Genomic DNA, 18,331 nt, shown 5'->3' with positions numbered 1-18,331 from the left:
AATTCAAAAGTAATCTGTGGTGATGGAGTTCAAAATAGTGGTATATTGGGGAATACTAACTGGCAAGGGGTAAGAGGTAAGCTGGAAATGTTCTTTCTTGGTCTGGATGTTTACTTTGTGAAAACCCATTGAGTTGTACACTTAAGATTTGTACAGTTAACTGTATGTAAATTACACCTCAATAAAAAATCCTTCTGAATGTATAGTTCTTAACAATTATTTTACTTAACATGATAAATGCTAATACACCAATCAATTCTATAAAGATTATGATATAATGGAATCATAGATGGAATTATAATCTAGTTGAATTTCTGTTGCTCTGCTTTATACTATTTTTTGAATTGAATAGTACTTATACTATTTATTAAATTGTTGTAAATACTTTGGCTCAAAAAGTATATGAGGTTCTTCTCAAAGTTGTCCAGCTAATACACTATCTCTTCTCATATATTAACTGTCAACTGATTTTCCTATTTTATGTGAAAATTCTTCGTTGTTTTATATATAATATAATCTTTTACAATCATTAATTATTCAGAATTTTTCTTAAAATAATAAGTGTGCATTTATACTTCTACTGACTGACAGAATTTCAACACTTAAAAATTCATAAGGAAAATTTCACTGTAAGTTACATCTAGAATGCCCACTAATATTTGAAAGTGATTCAGATATTAACGATGAATCCAAATGACTTGCTTGTTCTCATCACTGATGATTTAACTGATTAGGTTTGACAGTCACCCATTCCTTCACATGACTTTGATCACAGCCAAGTTGAGAGATGCCAAGAATAATATTGAAATAAGCATTTGACTATTCAACTTACCAAAGATCAAAGGTGAGGTCCAAAGTGAATAACAGGTTTGGGCCAATTACTAAGGCCAGCTGAAGCCTGATGCAGTCCTACCTGATGGCTGAAGGATGAGAAAAGGAGGCTGATTAGTTATAACATTGCTGTTTCTGGGAGTGTGTAGGAGACTGTGTAGGGGAACATTGTCAAGCCTTGTGTAGGTGGCTTTAAAGGAAATTGTTTCAGGGTTCCTGCGTGGCTCAGTCAGTTAAGCATCTGGCTCTTGATTTTGGCTTAGGTCAGGATCTCACAGTTTGTGGGTTTGAGCCCTGTGCTGTCAGAGCAGAGCCTGCTTAGGATTCTCTCTCCCTCTCTCTCTCTCTGTCCCTCCCCTGCTCATGCTTGCTCTCTCTCTTTCTCTCTCTCAAAATAAATAAAAAAGAAAAAGAGAAAGAAAATTGTTTCAACCCAGACCTAATATGGAGCAGACATGGAATCCAGAAAAGAAAGTAACCCAAAGGGCACCTGGGTGGCTCAGTTGGTTGAGTGTATGACTCTTGATTTCATCTCAGGTCATGATCCCAGGGTCATGGGATCAAGCCCTACATCAGGCTCCATGCTGAGCATGGAGCCTACTGAAGATTCTCTCTCTCCCTCTGCCCCTCTCCCCTACTTGCTCTCTCTCTTTCTCAAAAAGAAAAGAAAGTAACCCCAGAACTGGTTCTAGAGCTCACTCACTTTCCTACAAGTAAAAACTGAGGTATATTAGGTAGGAAACTTTTCTACATCACCCTGGTTTCCCAAAGTCTCCATACACTGAAGTAAATGACCCATAGACATTACAAAGAGGGCCAGCTGAGTCAATGTGAAAAGAAGGGTCCTGATCTCAAGGGCAGAATGTAGGAAGAGGAAATGCCCTTGAGATGAGGCCCTTCTCCACACACTGATTCATAGTGTCAATGGCTTTCTTCATAGTATCTATGGCTCTAAGAGAATAACTCTAGTGCTAAGGCAAGAAATACACCAATGACAATAACATCCAGGGATGTTCCTTTGAGAGAGCCTTGGCCCATTCTTATGCTCTTGCAGCTTCCAAAAGGACTTTGAAGACTTTAGATCCTCAGTCTTTTAAAGGTCTCCTCCTACCCCCATCCCACCATGGAAGTTAGAAAGAAGAGCAGATACAGCTCTTGCCAGGATGCTTACCTGTGCAAGACTCCAAAGCCAGTAAGCCTAGGAGCATCCATGAAGCCACAGGAGCATGAGAACACATCACTAACGGGGCCTTGTAGGAAGCCCTTGGTTCACAAGAGGGGAGGTAAGGAAAGATGTCTACCCCTAAAGGAAATACACACTCTGATGGAAAATCCTCCTGACTTAGGGAGATGGGAATTTCCTATCTATATAAAGGTAACCTACTTCATGGGAGTATCAGGTAGATTAAATGTGACAATATGTTTAAAGTACTTAGTACAGTGGCTGGCATGTAGGAAAAGTTCAAGAGGTGTTATCATATTTATTACTGTGGTGTCAAATGTTGGGTGGCCAAATCTGTGATGGATGGAGCAGGCGTGACTTCCGTGACAGAAGAACAAAGGATTTCAACAGAGGCCAAACTCCTCCTCACCCTTCCTTTGCCAACTGTAGTTCCTAGCCAAGAGTGGATAAAGCAAGGCTCAAGGTCAGACAAAAAGGACAATATGCATTCATCCCTCTAGGAAAAGTAATTTGGAGTGGGGTGGGGTAGGGAGCAATACTTTCAAATGGGACCAAAAAAGCGGGGGGGGGGGGGAGGTGGCTATCAAGTATTTCTGTTAAGACTACTTTACTTAAGGGTTTTTTTTTTTCTTTCCCCCAACTCTACCTTCCGTGAATCCAAAGATATAAAAAGAAGGCATAGGATTTAGGGCCACTAACTTTTGAGGGTGTTCACCATGTCAGCTCCTCTCCAAAGGATTCAAGTATCACAGCAATTGATGGAGAAAGCACTCTAGTGACATTTCCAAGTTTCCCTCCTGAGACATTTAAACCAGTCCTCAGGTGAGTTTGGTATGCCCTCACCTCCATCATGGAAGACCTCTTACATTTTTCCCACTCTCCGATTCAGCTCCCTTTCATACTTTGTCTTCCATTACTCAAAACTGCCACCAGTGCCCATGGGTCATCGTCCTCCACTGCTTTCCAATGGACTTCCAGTGGGAAAGCATCATAGCTGTCACTTTCTATGGTCTTCACATAGAAACTTAGTTGAGCTTACACATTTAAAACGTAAACTGACCTGGTGTAAATTAGTACAAATTCCTGCTCAGGCCATGGCATTTAGCACAAGACAGATCTACATGTCTTCATAGCTTTAGACTCTTTCAGCAGATATTCATAAAATTATAATGTTACAAGAGATTGTATCCACTGACCTCAGACATCATCTAGTTCAGCCTTCTCCATTTTGCAAATGAGAAAAGCAACACCCAGAGGACTTAAACACCTTGTCCAAGATCACGTGGCTAATTTAAGTAAGTACTCAGGTATCTTCAACCAGTCCAGTGATATTTACAAACTGACATTCTAATTAATTGTCCTAAATGGATCTCAGACATTTTCCAAGGTCAAATTCACTATCCATGGATTGGCAAATGAATCTGCAAATGGGCAGATTCCTGGACTTGAGACAAAAGCACGTTCATCCCAAAGAGTGTTCAGTGTCCATAATCCTGACACGTTTACATTTCTGCCTCTCACCCGCGGACCACATCCCCTTCAGCTGAATGTTCATATTGTGTCAGTGAGATGGGGAAAAACATAGTACCCAAGAACTTGATTATAAACTAGTCAAGCACATCCTTGGGTCATGTCACTGGCTATTGGACACATAAGTAAGGGCATGCAGCAGGAACAAAGGTCTTCACTTCCTATCTCCTATTCGGGGCCAGGGTGAAAACATTGCAGAGATGCCACTTGGTGGACCTCCAGGTGGGTCTGAGACATCCCCAAATATTTTATCTTTGGTAAGGGTCACCATTCCTTACCTTCAAAGTTGGTATACCCAGGGCTGGGTTTTCATGGTCAACTAGAGCCCCCAGAGCAACGTTTCTCAGACTTTGCTAGAAATGTGCTAGAAATGACAGAGGAGAATTAATTAAAACACCTGAAGTCGTGCCTAGCAACAAGAGCCTTCTCTGAAGCCTCCTTTTTTCACCTAACTAATATTCATAGAATAGACATATGCATAAATGTCTTATATGTTATCTTAAAATTTCATTGTGGGTAATAGATCAATGCTAATTTCCTGGTTTTGATGGCTGTGCTGTGTTTATGTGGGCCAGGGTATTTGTAACTGAGAAATACTCACTCTCGTATGAAGGGGTAATGGAGCATCATGTCTGTAACCTATTCTCAATAGTTCAGGATTGTCAATAATTGGGGGATATGGTTGGAGCATATAGGGGAGTTCTGTGTACTCTTTCTGAAACTTACATATAAATTTGAAGTTATTTCAAAGCAAAAACATTTTAAATTGAAAAAAATCAGTAATTTATTTGAATTTTTCAACATACTCCATCATACAGTTTTATTTTATGTAAAAATAGTGCTTTAAATTACTTCCTCTCCCCCCAAAATAATTTCAGGAAAATTGGGAAAGAATACATTTATGTTGTGTCTTTGTATACCTGGTATACATCTGCATTCAGTCAAGGGTAGGAGTACACTGGCCTTAATGGGATTTTCCTTAACTTGCTCTCAGTGGGCCTTAGTCTCTGACCAGTATTTCTTTTCAAGAACTAGATGAGGAAGATAAGATAGTTATGGGGCAAGGGCAGTAGGAAGGTCCTTCACGCGTGAAAGAAAGAAAAAAGAAAGAGGAAGAAAGAAAGAAAGAAGGAAAGAAAGAAAGAAAGAAAGAAAGAAAGAAAGAAGGAAGGAAAAGGAAGGAAGGAAGGAAGGAAAAGAGAAAGAAAGAGAAAAAGAAAACAGACATAGAGCATTTGGAACAGTGACTGGAACATAGAAACCCCTCAATAAATATTAGCTATGATCATTTTTATCACTGTTGTTTTTGTCATCCCTGGGAGGTCCAAATGCTGCACACAGGCTCGTAGTAAGTCAAAGGCCACAAAAAGTGGGGCACCTGGGTGGCTCAGCTGGTTAAGTGTTCAACTTTGGCTCAGGTCATCATCTTGCAGCCATGATCTCGGGGCTGAGTTCAAGCCCCCATCGGGCTTTGTGCTGACAGCTCAGAGCCTGGAGCCTGCTTCGGATGCTGTGTCTCCCTCTCTCTCTGCCCTCCCCTGCTCATGCACTGTCTCTCTCTGTCTCTCAAAAATAAAAACTAAAAAAAAATGCATTACATTTAAAAAAAAAAAAAAAAGGAGGGAGGCACCTGGGGTGGCTCAGTCAGTTGAGCATCCAACATCGGCTTAGGTCATGAACTCGCGGTTCATGGGATGGAGCCCTGAGTCAGGCTCTGTGCTGACAGCTTGGAGCCTGGAGCCTGCTTCAGATTCTGTGTCTCCCTCTCTCTCTGCCCCTCCCCCTCTCAACTCTGTCTCTCTCAAAAATAAAGATTAAAAAAATTAATAAAAATAAACACTAAAAAACAAAAACAAAAACAAATGATGTGGATTCCGAGAGGCAGCAGTCACTGAGTGTCCCTCTGAGCCAGCGGAGAGCTAGAGGACATCTTCCATTTAGTTGGGAAGACTGGATACAAATCTAAGAATCAAATAACAAAACAAGGTAGCACACAGCTAAGTACCCAAATGAGTGCTACCAGAAGTATCATTGAAGAAGGTTAGATTCAGGAGGGATTAATTGGCCTCAGGAAAGCTCACATAGGCGATCAAGATGAGCTCTGCGAGATGGATAATATTTGAGAAAGGGCTCTCAGGGAAGAAACAAAAAAGAACAAAACATGTTCAGAAGACAAAAGGAAGACCAGTCTGTTAGAATAGAAATTTGGTCACCAACCTTAACCCATTAGGTAAGTTCAATAAACAGGAAGGCAGTGCAACAGAGAGAGACAATGTAACTTTGGAGCCAGACTTTACCTCATTTTCAATCCCACTTACTACATCTGCCACTTACTAAAGCCTCAGTTTCCTTTTCTGGAAAATGGGACTATTAACATGGAACACATAATATTGCTTTGTAGATAAAACTGTATATAAAACACAATGTTTTGGCACACAGTAAACACTTTTTAATTTTTTTTTAAGTTTATTTATTTATTTTGAGAGAGAGAGGGCATACGCAGGGGAAGGGCAGAGAGAGGGGGAGAGAGACTCCCACTCAAGCAGGGAGGAGAAGCCCGACCCGGGCCTCGACATGGGGCTCGAACCTACGAACCTCGACATCATGACCTGAGCCGAAAACACAAGTCAGATGTTTAACCGACTGAGCCACCCAGGTGCCCCAGTAAACACTTTTTTAAATGATAGCTATCATTCTTCACGAAGTACCCAGCACTATGCCAAGCACACAGTAGACCTTCACGAAACGGTGGTTAATGTCATCCCTTTCCTTCTGTTGCTGTTGTCAGCCCTGGGCTGACCTGACCCTTAAGTAGGCCCGTGTTTCATGCCACCATACCAACCTAGGCACCTTAACACTGCATCACATTGAATATATTTAATATACATATCCCTCATTCAACATCGTTCTTGCAGAAATGTATCTGAAATGATATTTAAAGCTTTATTTTTGAAATCGACCGCAAATAATTTGTAACTGGCACCGCTCCTTCTGCCATTGCTGTACCTGGGAATGCCTGTAAGATGAGAAAATTTAACCTAAGATTGTTTTGCAATCTGATCAACTTTTTGTCAAAAAAGTTGCCAAAATTGCCAAAGCTGCCAAATTTCAAAACAGATGAAGTCGACTTTGTTCCTGTGATAGCAGGTAAGTACACATTTTAAATCTGAGATTTTGCAGTGGACGCTTTCCATACTCCATATAGTTTTCTTCCCAGTCTGGAACGCGTAGGCCCTTGGAAACCTCCCAGACCCTGGGCACTGAGCCTCTAGCACTTAATGGACGTAAGGGCCCTGAGACTGTGGCAGTTGGAAAGACATGACGAATGACTAGGATCAAACACACAAAGGAAGCCCTTTCCCAGGCTTCCTTGAGTGGGGCTGGCCAGCTGCAGGGTCAGCACCTACCTGAGGGAAAGCATGTTTGCAACTTAATTGGATTCAGCGCTTGAAAAGTCTGTGGTCAGCCATATCTGTCAGCACGAAATGTTTTATTGTTTTAATTTTTTTTACATTTATTTATTTTTGAGAGACAGAATCAGAGCACAAATGGGGGAGGGGCAGAGAGAGATGCAGAATTCGAAGCAGGCTCCAGGCTCTGAGCTGTCAGCACAGAGCCCGTCTTATCTCACGAACCATGAGATCTCACAAACCATGAGATCAGGAGGAAGCTTAACTGACTGAGCCCCCCGGGGCGCCCCTGTCAGCATAAAATGTTAATGCCAGCACTTGGGCCCTGCTGCCATCCCCATCCAGGACACTTGAGTCTGTGACTGTTGATGAATAACCACTTGGTGATCCTCCCATCCCAATGAGAGAGGCTCAGCTGAGGGCCTGCAAAAGAGAAATGACTTCCTGGATAAATAACTATATAACTATATATATATATAACTATATATATATATAGTTATATATATGTATATTTGCTCCCTGGGGCCCAAGTCAACTGTTTGCTGGATAATGTTCTCCTGGGCACAAAAATCAATGTTTTGTTAGCTTTGTGGGGAGAAGCGCCTGAAGGGATCCCAGCTGTGGAAAAGGCAACCAGGCTCCACCTGGGAGGCGGAGGGACAGATGTCTCAGAAGTTTCGCCTCTGGCAATGCAGATCCTAGCAGCCTTGGAGATTTTTGCAACTTTGAGGAACATTTTATCTCAAAGGCAGTGAAGTCACACAAATCCCAGAGCTTGAGATGCTGGGTGAGAGCCAACACAGCAACACGGACTTGAGAAGCCCAGAGCAAGCGCCCCACTGCAGTCATTTGCTCGGTCCCTTGACAACTGTTGCACTATCCCCTTACTGTCAGTATTATAATTTACTGAATATATATGTACTCATTTAGCTCCAATAGTTCTTTTTATTTTTTTTAATGTTTATTTATTTTTGAGAGAGAGCACGTGTGCGCGAGAGCCGGGGAGGGGCAGGAAGAGGGGGATGTAGGATCTGAAGCTGGCTCTGCGCTGACAGCAGAGACCCTGACTCTGGTGGAGCTCAAGAACCAGGAGATCATGACCCAAGCCAAAGTCAGATGCTCAACTTGAAAAGGCAGACCTAGGCCGGCCAACTAGTGACTATGTCCCTGACATGGCCGCAGAAAGAGGTTCCCACTCAAACCTCAGACCACGCCTCCTCCCCTTGAGTAACTTACGTTTTCTAAGAAAGCAGGCTACTGATTGATGCATTCTTCCGAAGTCTAAAGTGGGAGGAAGGGAATATGAGAGGCGTGGAAAGTATGAGTAGAAGAGGGAGGGCTTCTCTCAGGTAGGGGCCAGAGGCAGGAGCCCTCAACCCTGTCCAGGCTTAGAATGACCTGGGAGCATTTTACCCCTCCCCAAACCAATTAATCAGAGTCTCTGGGGATGGTGTTTGGTGCTAGGTATTTATATAGCACAGCAAGGCTGACAGCCAATGGTTAATAGGTGACCAGTGAGAAATGTTCTGTATACATGTTAGAGATCCTCAGACACAGTGGTTCTTAAAGTTCAGGTGCATCAGAATCTCCTGGAAAACTTGTTCAAACACAGATTGTTGAGCTCTACCCCCAGAGTTTCTGATTCAGTAGGTCTGTGACTACCAGGCCCAACATTTGCATTTTTAACAAGTTCCAGGTGACGCTGATAATTGCTGATCTGGGACCACACCTTGGCAGCCATTGTTCTATCCTTCCCCAGCCAATCGGCTGACGCCACGACCCTTCCCCAGCCAATCGGCTAAGGCCATGATCCCTATAAAACCTTTGTGCTTTTGAAACCCGCTCTCTCTCTGGTATCTCACCGCTGCCTCGGTTCAGGTAGGGGATTGAGCTCCCGCTAGCTCGAATAAAGGCTCTTTGCTTTTGCACCAGGGACTTGGCTCTCTGGTGGTCTTTGGGGATCACGAATAAAGGCTCTTTGCTTTTGCACCAGGGACTTGGCTCTCTGGTGGTCTTTGGGGATCACGAATTCTGGACATAACAAACTGAGCCACCCGAGCGCCTCTCAGATAATCCTTTTTCAATGAAATTGTGCAACACCTTATTTCAAGGAATACTGGTGTCAATAAATACAAGTAAAAATAAGTTTAATGAGAGGCGCCTGGGTGGCTCAGTCCGTTGAGAGTCCAACTTCAGCTCAGGTCACGATCTCCCAGTTCGTGAGTTGGAGCCCCACGTCTGGCTCTGTGCTGACAGCTCAGAGCCTGGAGCCTGCTTTGGATTCTGTGTCTTCCTCCCTCTCTGCCCTTCTCCCACTCACACTCTGTCTCTCTTTCTCTCCCAAAAATAAACATAAAAAAACATTTTTTTAGTAAATAAAAAAAAGCTTAATGAATGTCATCTAATTTTTAGGGTTTTTTTAACACCGTTGATTTTTTAATTATATTTTAAGTAATCTCTACACCCAACATGGGACCTGAACTCATTACCCTGAGTTCAAGAGTCCTATGTTCTACCCACTGAGCCAGCCAGGTGCCCCAATGTCCTCCAATTTTTAAAAATTCTACCCAGATAATGTTTTTTATTGAAGACTCAGCCTGAAGTCTGTGGTCTCTGTTAGAAAAGGAGAGAAACAAACAATTTATTTACCTCCCTGCTCTAATACGAGACTTCCTCCTAAATTTTTATCACAGGGATCATAAGAGAACTATTGAAGGCAATGTTCATGCACCACCTAAGACTACAAACAGAGACACACTCACTGTGCTCTGCCTCCATGGGAACCATTTTCTCCTTCCCTTTTCAGCCTGGCATCACACCAAAGGGGTGGGTTGAAAGTCAGAAAGCTCCTGGCCCTGGCTCTGCCATTCACTCGGTGGCCTTGGGAAGGGCACTTGATGTTTCGTAAACTCCAGCTCCTTCATTGGTACAAGAGGGAGTTGATTGAGGTATTTCTAAGGACTCTTCCAGCTCTAACCCTCTATTATCCAAGACTCTCTCCAACAGGGCAAATATCTGCCACAAAAGAACCCCACTCACCATGTTGCTTGGCCGGCTGGAGCAGTGATTCTCTTACTGGAAGTGACTGTTTTTCTAGCTTCTGTAAGAACAGAAAAGCATTAGCCTCACTCCCCAGCCTTAATGCTGACTTTCAGGAACTCCTGAGCTAACCTGGGAGAGTGGGGTGTGGACCCTTACTTAGCCCATTTTTCTTCCAAGATTGGTTCCCCCTGTGGTCTGATGTCTCAGTTTCAAAGAAGAAACATGGGCACGTGGAAGGAATAGGGGCATTGGAAACCGAGAGGCGTTGATTAAAATCTTATGTCTGACACTCTTTAGTTGTGTGATGATGGGCGATTTTCTCAACTTTTCTCAGACATTTAAAAAAGTAATCATACTCGCCTCATAAAACTCTTAAGAGGGGTGAACAATGTCAGTATTTATTGAGAGCATAAAAAGGCACATTATCTGCGGAGACTGAACAATAAAATTCCAGTGGTGTTCTTAAATGTCTGCTGTAGAAGGTCTGCAATACTTGCCCTGGGGTATGAAATTCTTGGAAAGGCTAGCAGGGCTGTCCGCACGGTGTCGTCCTCCTCCTCCTCCTCCATGCCATTACTCCCCTAAGAAAGAGGGCAGCAGCCAGAGGGGGATCATGCCTTCTGCGGCTGCTCCTGGGGCTGTGGCCAGCTGAGGTCCCAGTCAGTGCCAAGCCCAGCGACATGACTGCAGCTCGGTGGTTTGAAACTCAGCACATGCAGCAGGGGTGCAACACCGCGATGGGCAACATCGACAAGTACACAAAACACTGCAAAGACCTCAACACTTTCCTGCATGAAGCCTCTCCAGTGTGGCCGCTGATGAAGTTTTGGGGTGACAGGGGGGTTCGTGGGGTCCAGAGCCGACAGCCAAGAAAGAATTCTTGAAGACTTCTTTGGTGCAAAAGGTGATTTTATTAAAGCACGGGGACAGGACCCATGGGCAGGAAGAGCTGCACTGGGGGGTCCTGATGGTAACTCATTATATATCTTCAGGTTGGGAGGGGGGTCAGGGATAGACCTGAGAAATTTGGAAGCAAGGTTTCCAGGACCTCGAGGGACTAGCTATTGCTAGGGAAATGCCATTTATTACCGTTTTGTAAAACCTCAGTCATGAGACCCTTTATGTACATCGGTATGATATATCGATGTATAATGGCGGGGGGGGGGGCATAAGCTTGGAGTATGATTGCCAGCATATATCTTGTGACAGTTGAGATAAAGGAAGTAGACTTACAGGATCCTCAAGGTTGGGATAATGTTAAGCTAAGGTTCTCTTTTGCCCCAGCAAAGTGTCATCCTTGAGGCAGCTGAGCTCCCAGAGGGAGGTCATTCTGCCGGTTTCAAGGACTTGTCGGTGGGCTGTAGGCAGTAAGGGAATTTAATTTTCCACTTGCCTTAGTTTCCCACATCACCATGGCAAGCACTTAAACCCCTTTCCTTTGTTCTTGTTCCTTGTCCAAGGAATATCACACAGATCCCACCTGGGGAGGGGATTGGGTGTTAGGTTGTGCTTTGGCCCCTCTGCCTGCCTCGTGCTCCCTCATCGGCTGCCACCTGTCAGACCCCCACTGTGGCCTGCAAGAAGGGCTGTGAAAACTGCCACCTGAGCCAAGGGCCTGTGTCCTTAACTACATGTGAGCTCACTTCAGGGAAGTACCCAGACTGCTGTACAGAGAGAAGCAACTGGCCACTCCTTGCACCATGGCCCGTGTCTCTCCATAACAGGAGGACGGCCTGGTTCCAGCTGATGTCGACTGGTCACTGTGCACTTCAATAATATTGTCTAAAGCCGGTGTCCACCACCCCCCAAGGCCCCACCCTAAGCTCTGCGGACTCTGGACATTGCTGCTACATTTCCACCCTCCAGTTCTTTACTAATCCTTACCCTCTTTGTAAATTCCACTTCCCTCCCACACACCCAACTTCACGCACACTTAATTGCATAGGGGATTTTATGGATGCTCCCAATGATGCAGAAAGAGAAGTCATTGTCTTTGGCCCTTCACTGCTGTTTATCTTCCTGCGTGTGATACCGTGTGGCCCTTCAGGGGTCAAGCACAGAGGACCTCAGCAAAGACGGATCCAGGTTTTGTGGGGCCCAGGGCATACATAATGTTGAAGACCCTTTTAAAGAAAAGGAATATAAAATTACAAATGCTAACCAAGTTCGGGCCTTGGAAGGGCTGTGTTTGGACAGTTCAGAGGGACCAAGGCAGGGGAGATTATCCAAGGAAAAAAGGCAGAAAAATCTTCACTGGGTTCCCTGTATTGGACAAAGGTGCCTGGTTTTGCTGCAATTAGAGATTCGGGTCTTCCTCACGAATGTGTGTTACTATCCCAGGAAAGTATTGAGGTTTGGAAACCCTTTCTTATCTTTCAGGCATCAGCTGTACCTGTTCTGCAGGCAGGAGGGAGGGCAGCATCCTGAGAAGGCTCGGGCTGGGACGTCCAGCAGGGTCTGTCTCCCACCCACCTGAGACCTGCCTGGGGGTCCCATCTCGTGTAAAGGAGACGGAGGGGAGGAAGAGCAGATGATGCCCCCAGATGCCAGTCAGGTCTGAGGTCTGACCCCCTTGTACGTCCTCATGGATCACCGATAAGACCCAGAGCAGGAACCTCAGATTTCTGGAGTCTCTCTCCCTTGGGAATTTCAGAATCAGGACCTTCCGAGAATCTTGATCTGGTCCTAATTAGTGTTTTTCTAACTGTGATGAAGGAGCAGTTTTGTATGCAATCTGCCAGACCCATGCTTTCGTAAAATACAATAAGGTGAATTACTAGAAAAATGAAATAGAACATATACATATAGAAAACAGCATCTGACTCCTGACTTCGGCTCAGATCATGATCTCACAGTTTGTGAGTTTGAGCCCTGCCTCGGGCTCCTCACTGAGAGCAAAAAGCCTGCCTGGGATTCTCTCTCCCTCTATCTCTGCCTCTCCCCCGCTCTCTCCCTCCCTCAAAATAACTAAACTTTAAAAAAAAGAAAACACAAAACCAAATTTCTTATTATTAGATTCAATTAACATAAAATCACTCTATTGAATTGGCATAAGAGTTTCTGGATGCTTCCTCTTCTATACTTTTCCCGTTTTCAGGAGAAAAACACACATATACACACATGTACACATAAATACTAACATAAGACATACACATCCATACACATATACATACACAGGGACACATTCACACATGTGCACGTGTGTAGACAACATACACAAACATACATCGACACACATGAACACTCAACCAACCCCTCTCCCTCCCTCTACCAACTCTGCTTCCTTCTCACATTTTGAAAGAGACTTTCCTACACAGATTATGGCTCAGAACAAGCAAAGGATGTTTGGAGAAACATGAAGTGGCAGAGAAAGAGAATCCAACGATTCTGACTCCCAGCCCCCCTCCCTGCTTTCTACAAAGAGATTTAAGGCAGAGCTCCCTGTGACCTACCACACCACGCTAGCGCACCCCAAATATGGCCTTGCCATACTGTACCCTGCCCATCACCATTGCTATCTGGCCACTCCTGTGCTCTTGGCCAAGGAAGACATACTGGAAGTGAGAGAAAAACATTCTCCTACCCATCTGGCATCTCCCCAGTGTCGTGGGCAGGCTCCACTTCCTCTGTCTGCACCTTAAATGATGGTGTTTTTCAGGGTCCTATTCTTAGCTCTCTTTTCTTCTCACAACAGCACTCTCTTGAGTAACTTGATGCACATCCAGGGCTTCAACTGCCACTTACCTGTTCCCAAAATCTTACCTCTCTCCCTGATCTCCCAAGTTCCAGACACGTAAAGCCGTCTAGATGCAGTTACTAGCCTCCTCAATGTCCTGTATGCATCTTAAGAAAAACACTCAGGGGGTGCCTGGGTGGCTCAGTTGGTTGAGTGTCTGACTTCAGCTCAGGTCATGATTACACAGCTCGTGAGTTTGAGCCCCGCGTCAGGCTCTGTGCTGACAGCCCAGAACCTGGATGGAGCCTGCTTTGGATTCTGTGTCTCCCTCTCTCTGCCCCTAACCCACTTTCATTCTGTCTCTGTCTCTCTCAAAACTAAATAAACATTTAAAAAAAATTTTTTTTAATAAAAGAAAAAGAAAAACACTCAGAACTGAGCTCATGATCTGCCTGGCTTCCAAACTTGCCCCTCCTGCAATCTCTCAGTCTTGGTTGGTAGAAACATCATAATCATTCAAGGTCCTTATCTAAGAGACACCTGTATCAACTCATTCTTGTTTCCTTCTCTGGTAATTCACCATTTATCCCAGGTGCTGCCTTAAGAGGGCACAAAAGCTCTTGGTTTGTTTGTTTGTTTCCAAATATCCTGGGTTCCTAACATGTGCCCAACACATGCGATGGCTTTGGAGGGGAGCTGTAATTTGGAGTTAGACAAACACACATAAATTGTTGCAATCAAGGATTCATTATCTAGCTTCAGAAGCAAATAAAAACACCCCCTTTGAAACATCATCAAACAATAACAGAAAGTACAATGACTCAAATAGATTCTGTAACATTTTTCTCCCACTTCCCTCATTCATCCCAACTAAGCAAACCCATTCTCTGTTAAATACAAATCCCCCTGTTAAATGTTTCTGGGATACCACGGAGGCTATAACCAGAGTCAGGCAACACTAGGAGAAATTCGACCATTCAGTATCTATAAGAGTGAAGTCCTCAGAAGCTGGAGAGTGTGGAAAGAATTCAGAAAAGAATAAATCCTTCAATAGATTAATTATATCCAAACAAGTTGTACAGCAACCTGGGTGGGAGTTTCTGACTTCCGTGTGTAGGTTGAAGAATTAGATGAAGTGTAACTTGAACCTTGGGGGCCTTTGACTGTGAAACTGGCCCATTCAGAGTGTAATGACACAGCATCCATGAAGGAGGGCTCAGAGGGGCAGTTTGGGGCCTGAGAAGCTGCCCAAAAGTCTTGGGACAAAATCTCTGCTGGGCCACTGAGAACATGTTTCCGAAAAGTCACTTGAGAAGGGGCTCCCCAGCCATCTAAGACAACACAGTTACTTCTTAGTAGGTAAGTTTGTTTTAACATGCAGAACTTTTTAAATTAAGGATAGAAATATTTAAAAGAATCAAACACGTAGCATTAATATGTTTATATGAAGTAATTTGTGCATATTTGGTATTTTAAGTATTTGCAGTATTTAAGAAAATTTAGTCTATTACAGTAATAAACTGGCCTTACAATTCTAATTTAAAATGTGTAATTGGTTTAGATGGGTGATTTGAGGTGGAACTTTGCTTTAAATTTAGTTTTGGAGGGGTGCCTAGGTGGCTCAGTCAGTTAGGGATCCGACGTCAGCTCAGGTCATGATCTCATGGTTCATGAGTTCAAGCTCTGCATCAGGCTTTGTGCTGACCAATTAGAGCCTGGAGCCTGCTTCGCATTCTGTGTCTCCCTCTCTCTCTGCCCCTCCCCCGCTCATGCTCTGTCTCTCTGTCTCTCTGTCTCTCTCTCTTTCAAATAAATAAACATTAAAAAAAATTAATAATAAATAAAATTAGTTTTGGAACATTGAAGGAAACAAAATTGAATCACCATATTTATAAATTGTTTAGATTTTAGTGTTTTAGGGATTCAGGAATGCCTTGTTGGTTTGCCAGATGACTGAATTACTTTATAAGGACAGGGAATATTTTAAATGTGTAAAACATATTTTTTAATGTTTAAAGTAGTCTTATTAACTACATGTATAAATAGTACCAAATAGTCATCAAATACAAGCATATGAAGTGATTATCAAAATGTATGTTTGTGGGGCACCTGGCTGGCTCAGTTGGTTAAGCATCCAACTTTTGATTTTAGCTCAGGTCATGATTTCATGGTTCATGAGATTAAGCCCTGCTCCACACTGTCAGCACAGAGCCTGAGTGGGAATCTCTCTCTCTCTCCCTCTCTCTCTTTCTGCTCCTCGTGGGATTCTCTCTCTTCCACACTCACTCCAGCCCTCTTTCTCAAATAAATAAATAAATAAATAAATAAATAAATAAAATTTAATCCTTTTAAAAATTATATTTGTTTATAAATTAAACATAAAAGCTTAAGGAAGAACTGGGCTTCTGATTTGCATTTTTAACATAAGGAACATAAATTTTCTTTTATTATTATTTTTTAATGTTTATTTATTTACTTAAAGAGAGAGACAGTTGGCTCACACAGGAGGGGAGAGAGAGAGAATCCCAAGCAGGCTCTTCACTGTCAGCATAGAGCCTGATGCAGGCAGGGCTCAAACTCACAAACCATGAGATCATAACCTGAGCCAAAACCGAGTCGGTCGCTCAACTGACTGAACCACCCCAGCACCCCCTTTTATGATTATTTTTTTAATGTTTACTTATTTTGAGAGAGAGAGAGAGAGAGAGAGAGAGCATGAGCAGGGGAGGGGCAGAGAAAGAGGGGAGACAGAGAACCCCAAGCAGGCTCTTCACTGTCAGCACAGAGCCCACCATGGGGCTTGATCTCACAAAACGTGAGATCATGACCTGAGCCGAAATCAAGAGTCAGACACTTAAATGACTGAGCCATCCAGGCATCAGGGAACATAAATTTTTAAAAGCCAGAGTAGCCCTCTGAATCTTTTCTTTCCAGGAACCAAAAGGACATTTTAAAAATTCACATTGACACTATAGGACCAGTCCATTTTCTACACTGTTTTCATCTATACGGTGAACCGTGAGCTTTGGTAATTGTGTTTTCTGGTGTTCCCATGTTTGTTGGGCTTACTGAACACTTCGAAGGGAGGTTGGTCACTGACGATGCAGTGGCCCAGGCTCAGGCCCAAGACCCACAGCGGGCGGCTTCAGCACCAGAACAAAACCTGGAACTGTATCTCTCCTCAGTGCCCTCCCTCCTCTGCCCATGCTGCCTCCCAGTGGCTCACTCGGCTGACTTGCATTCCGGAGAAGCTGAGAAAGGGGAGCAGGACTCCCCTGAGGCCAGTGTGGCGCTGGCAGAGGACATCAGCAAAGTATCTCCAAGAAAAAGTAACACTCAAGAGACTATGGTTGAGTCTTCATCCTCAACTGGGGCTCTTCCTCCTTGGCCAAATTTGGAGTTTTAAGACTACATTTTACTAGGTAGGGGGCTTAAAAAAAAAAAACAACAGATTGTTAAGCAACTGGCTCCATCAATATATCAGGCTGCTTGCCTGGAAGAGAGAGAGCATTTGTATGTGTAAAAAATACCCATCATGTTCAGGGTGATGAGGTGAAGTTATATGAACGGAATCAAGCGTGCTATATTCCACCAATTAGAGATACTGTGGGGAAAAAAACTCCCCATTTCTTAAAAAAATATCAATTTTAAATACAGATATATTTTTGGCAGAAATAAAAAAAAAGACAATGTAGCAATTACTTGGAATCAATCAGTTAGGTACTGGGTTTGGAGGCATGGCATAGAAAGTTTTGTAGTAAGGGCTCTTAAGAATGGGTAGAATATGGGCAGAGGCCTACAAGTAGTCAATGAGCACAGGAAAGGAGATGTTAAGGAACTGGAGAGAAATCTGCACTCACCGGCTTAGCAGTTCTGAAGTTGGGGGTGGGGTGGACGGATGATTTCATGCTGTTGTAATTCCCAGATTGCCTGCCCCTGGAGGATTTTGCTGGGAGGCATCCAGTGAGGGTTCGGGCTGCCCCTAGGTATACCTGGCACATGTTAGATCTTAATAAGTGTTTGTTTAACAAAACTTGTTTTCAGAGCAAAGGAATGGGGCTAGGAAAATATACAGATTGCAAATCTGGAAAGCTTATAAAACAAAATTTTTTTTTAAAACTCTCTCATTATGTTTAACATTTTCCAGAGAGGAGGAATCTACTACCTGTGGAGACAGCCTGTGCCATTTTCTGGCAGCTCTAAATATTTTAAATTGTCCTATATAGAAACTAATCTACATCTCTGTCGCTGCAGCAATTCGCCGATGCCCAGTCACTGTGAGCCCTACAGAATAAACCCAATTGTTCTTCACACCCAACCTCTGAAATATTTTAAGGGAGTTTCACGACCCTTGCCCTCCAAATATTGGCTCACCAGACAATAACAAGAGCTATAAAATGGCTCCCCCTTTGTGATCCACTAGTTCCAATAATATCCATAAGATATGCTCAATAGAAATAACCCCAAGTGGGGAGGAGTAAATTGGTGCACATCTGTTTACACTTTGTGTAACAGAGAAAAGTTAGAAATAATACAAAGTCCTAAAATTGAGAGTGACTTAAATAAATGACTGGCAACTACATAGTGCTCTAACTGAAGCAGCAAAAGTCATCACTCTGAAGACAAACACACAAAAATCATACTGATGCAGGGAAATGT

At 43.4% G+C, this 18,331-nt stretch overlaps 1 protein-coding gene across 1 annotated transcript; it reads left to right on the top strand.

Moving 5' to 3' along the window:
- The first annotated feature begins 10,655 nt into the window (after window positions 1-10,655).
- Window positions 10,656-17,953, top strand: LOC125910346 (ribonuclease 8-like). The gene is made up of 4 exons (XM_049614106.1): window positions 10,656-10,850; window positions 11,557-11,662; window positions 16,891-16,985; window positions 17,927-17,953. Exons 1-4 carry the CDS (start codon window positions 10,677-10,679, stop codon window positions 17,951-17,953), a joined length of 402 nt encoding a protein of 133 aa, XP_049470063.1. The 5' UTR covers window positions 10,656-10,676.
- Window positions 17,954-18,331: the final 378 nt, after the last annotated feature.

This window comes from Panthera uncia (assembly GCF_023721935.1).
Source record: "Panthera uncia isolate 11264 chromosome B3 unlocalized genomic scaffold, Puncia_PCG_1.0 HiC_scaffold_1, whole genome shotgun sequence".
Classification (NCBI taxonomy): domain Eukaryota; kingdom Metazoa; phylum Chordata; class Mammalia; order Carnivora; family Felidae; genus Panthera; species Panthera uncia.
This window is presented reverse-complemented; position numbering and strand designations above follow the sequence as displayed.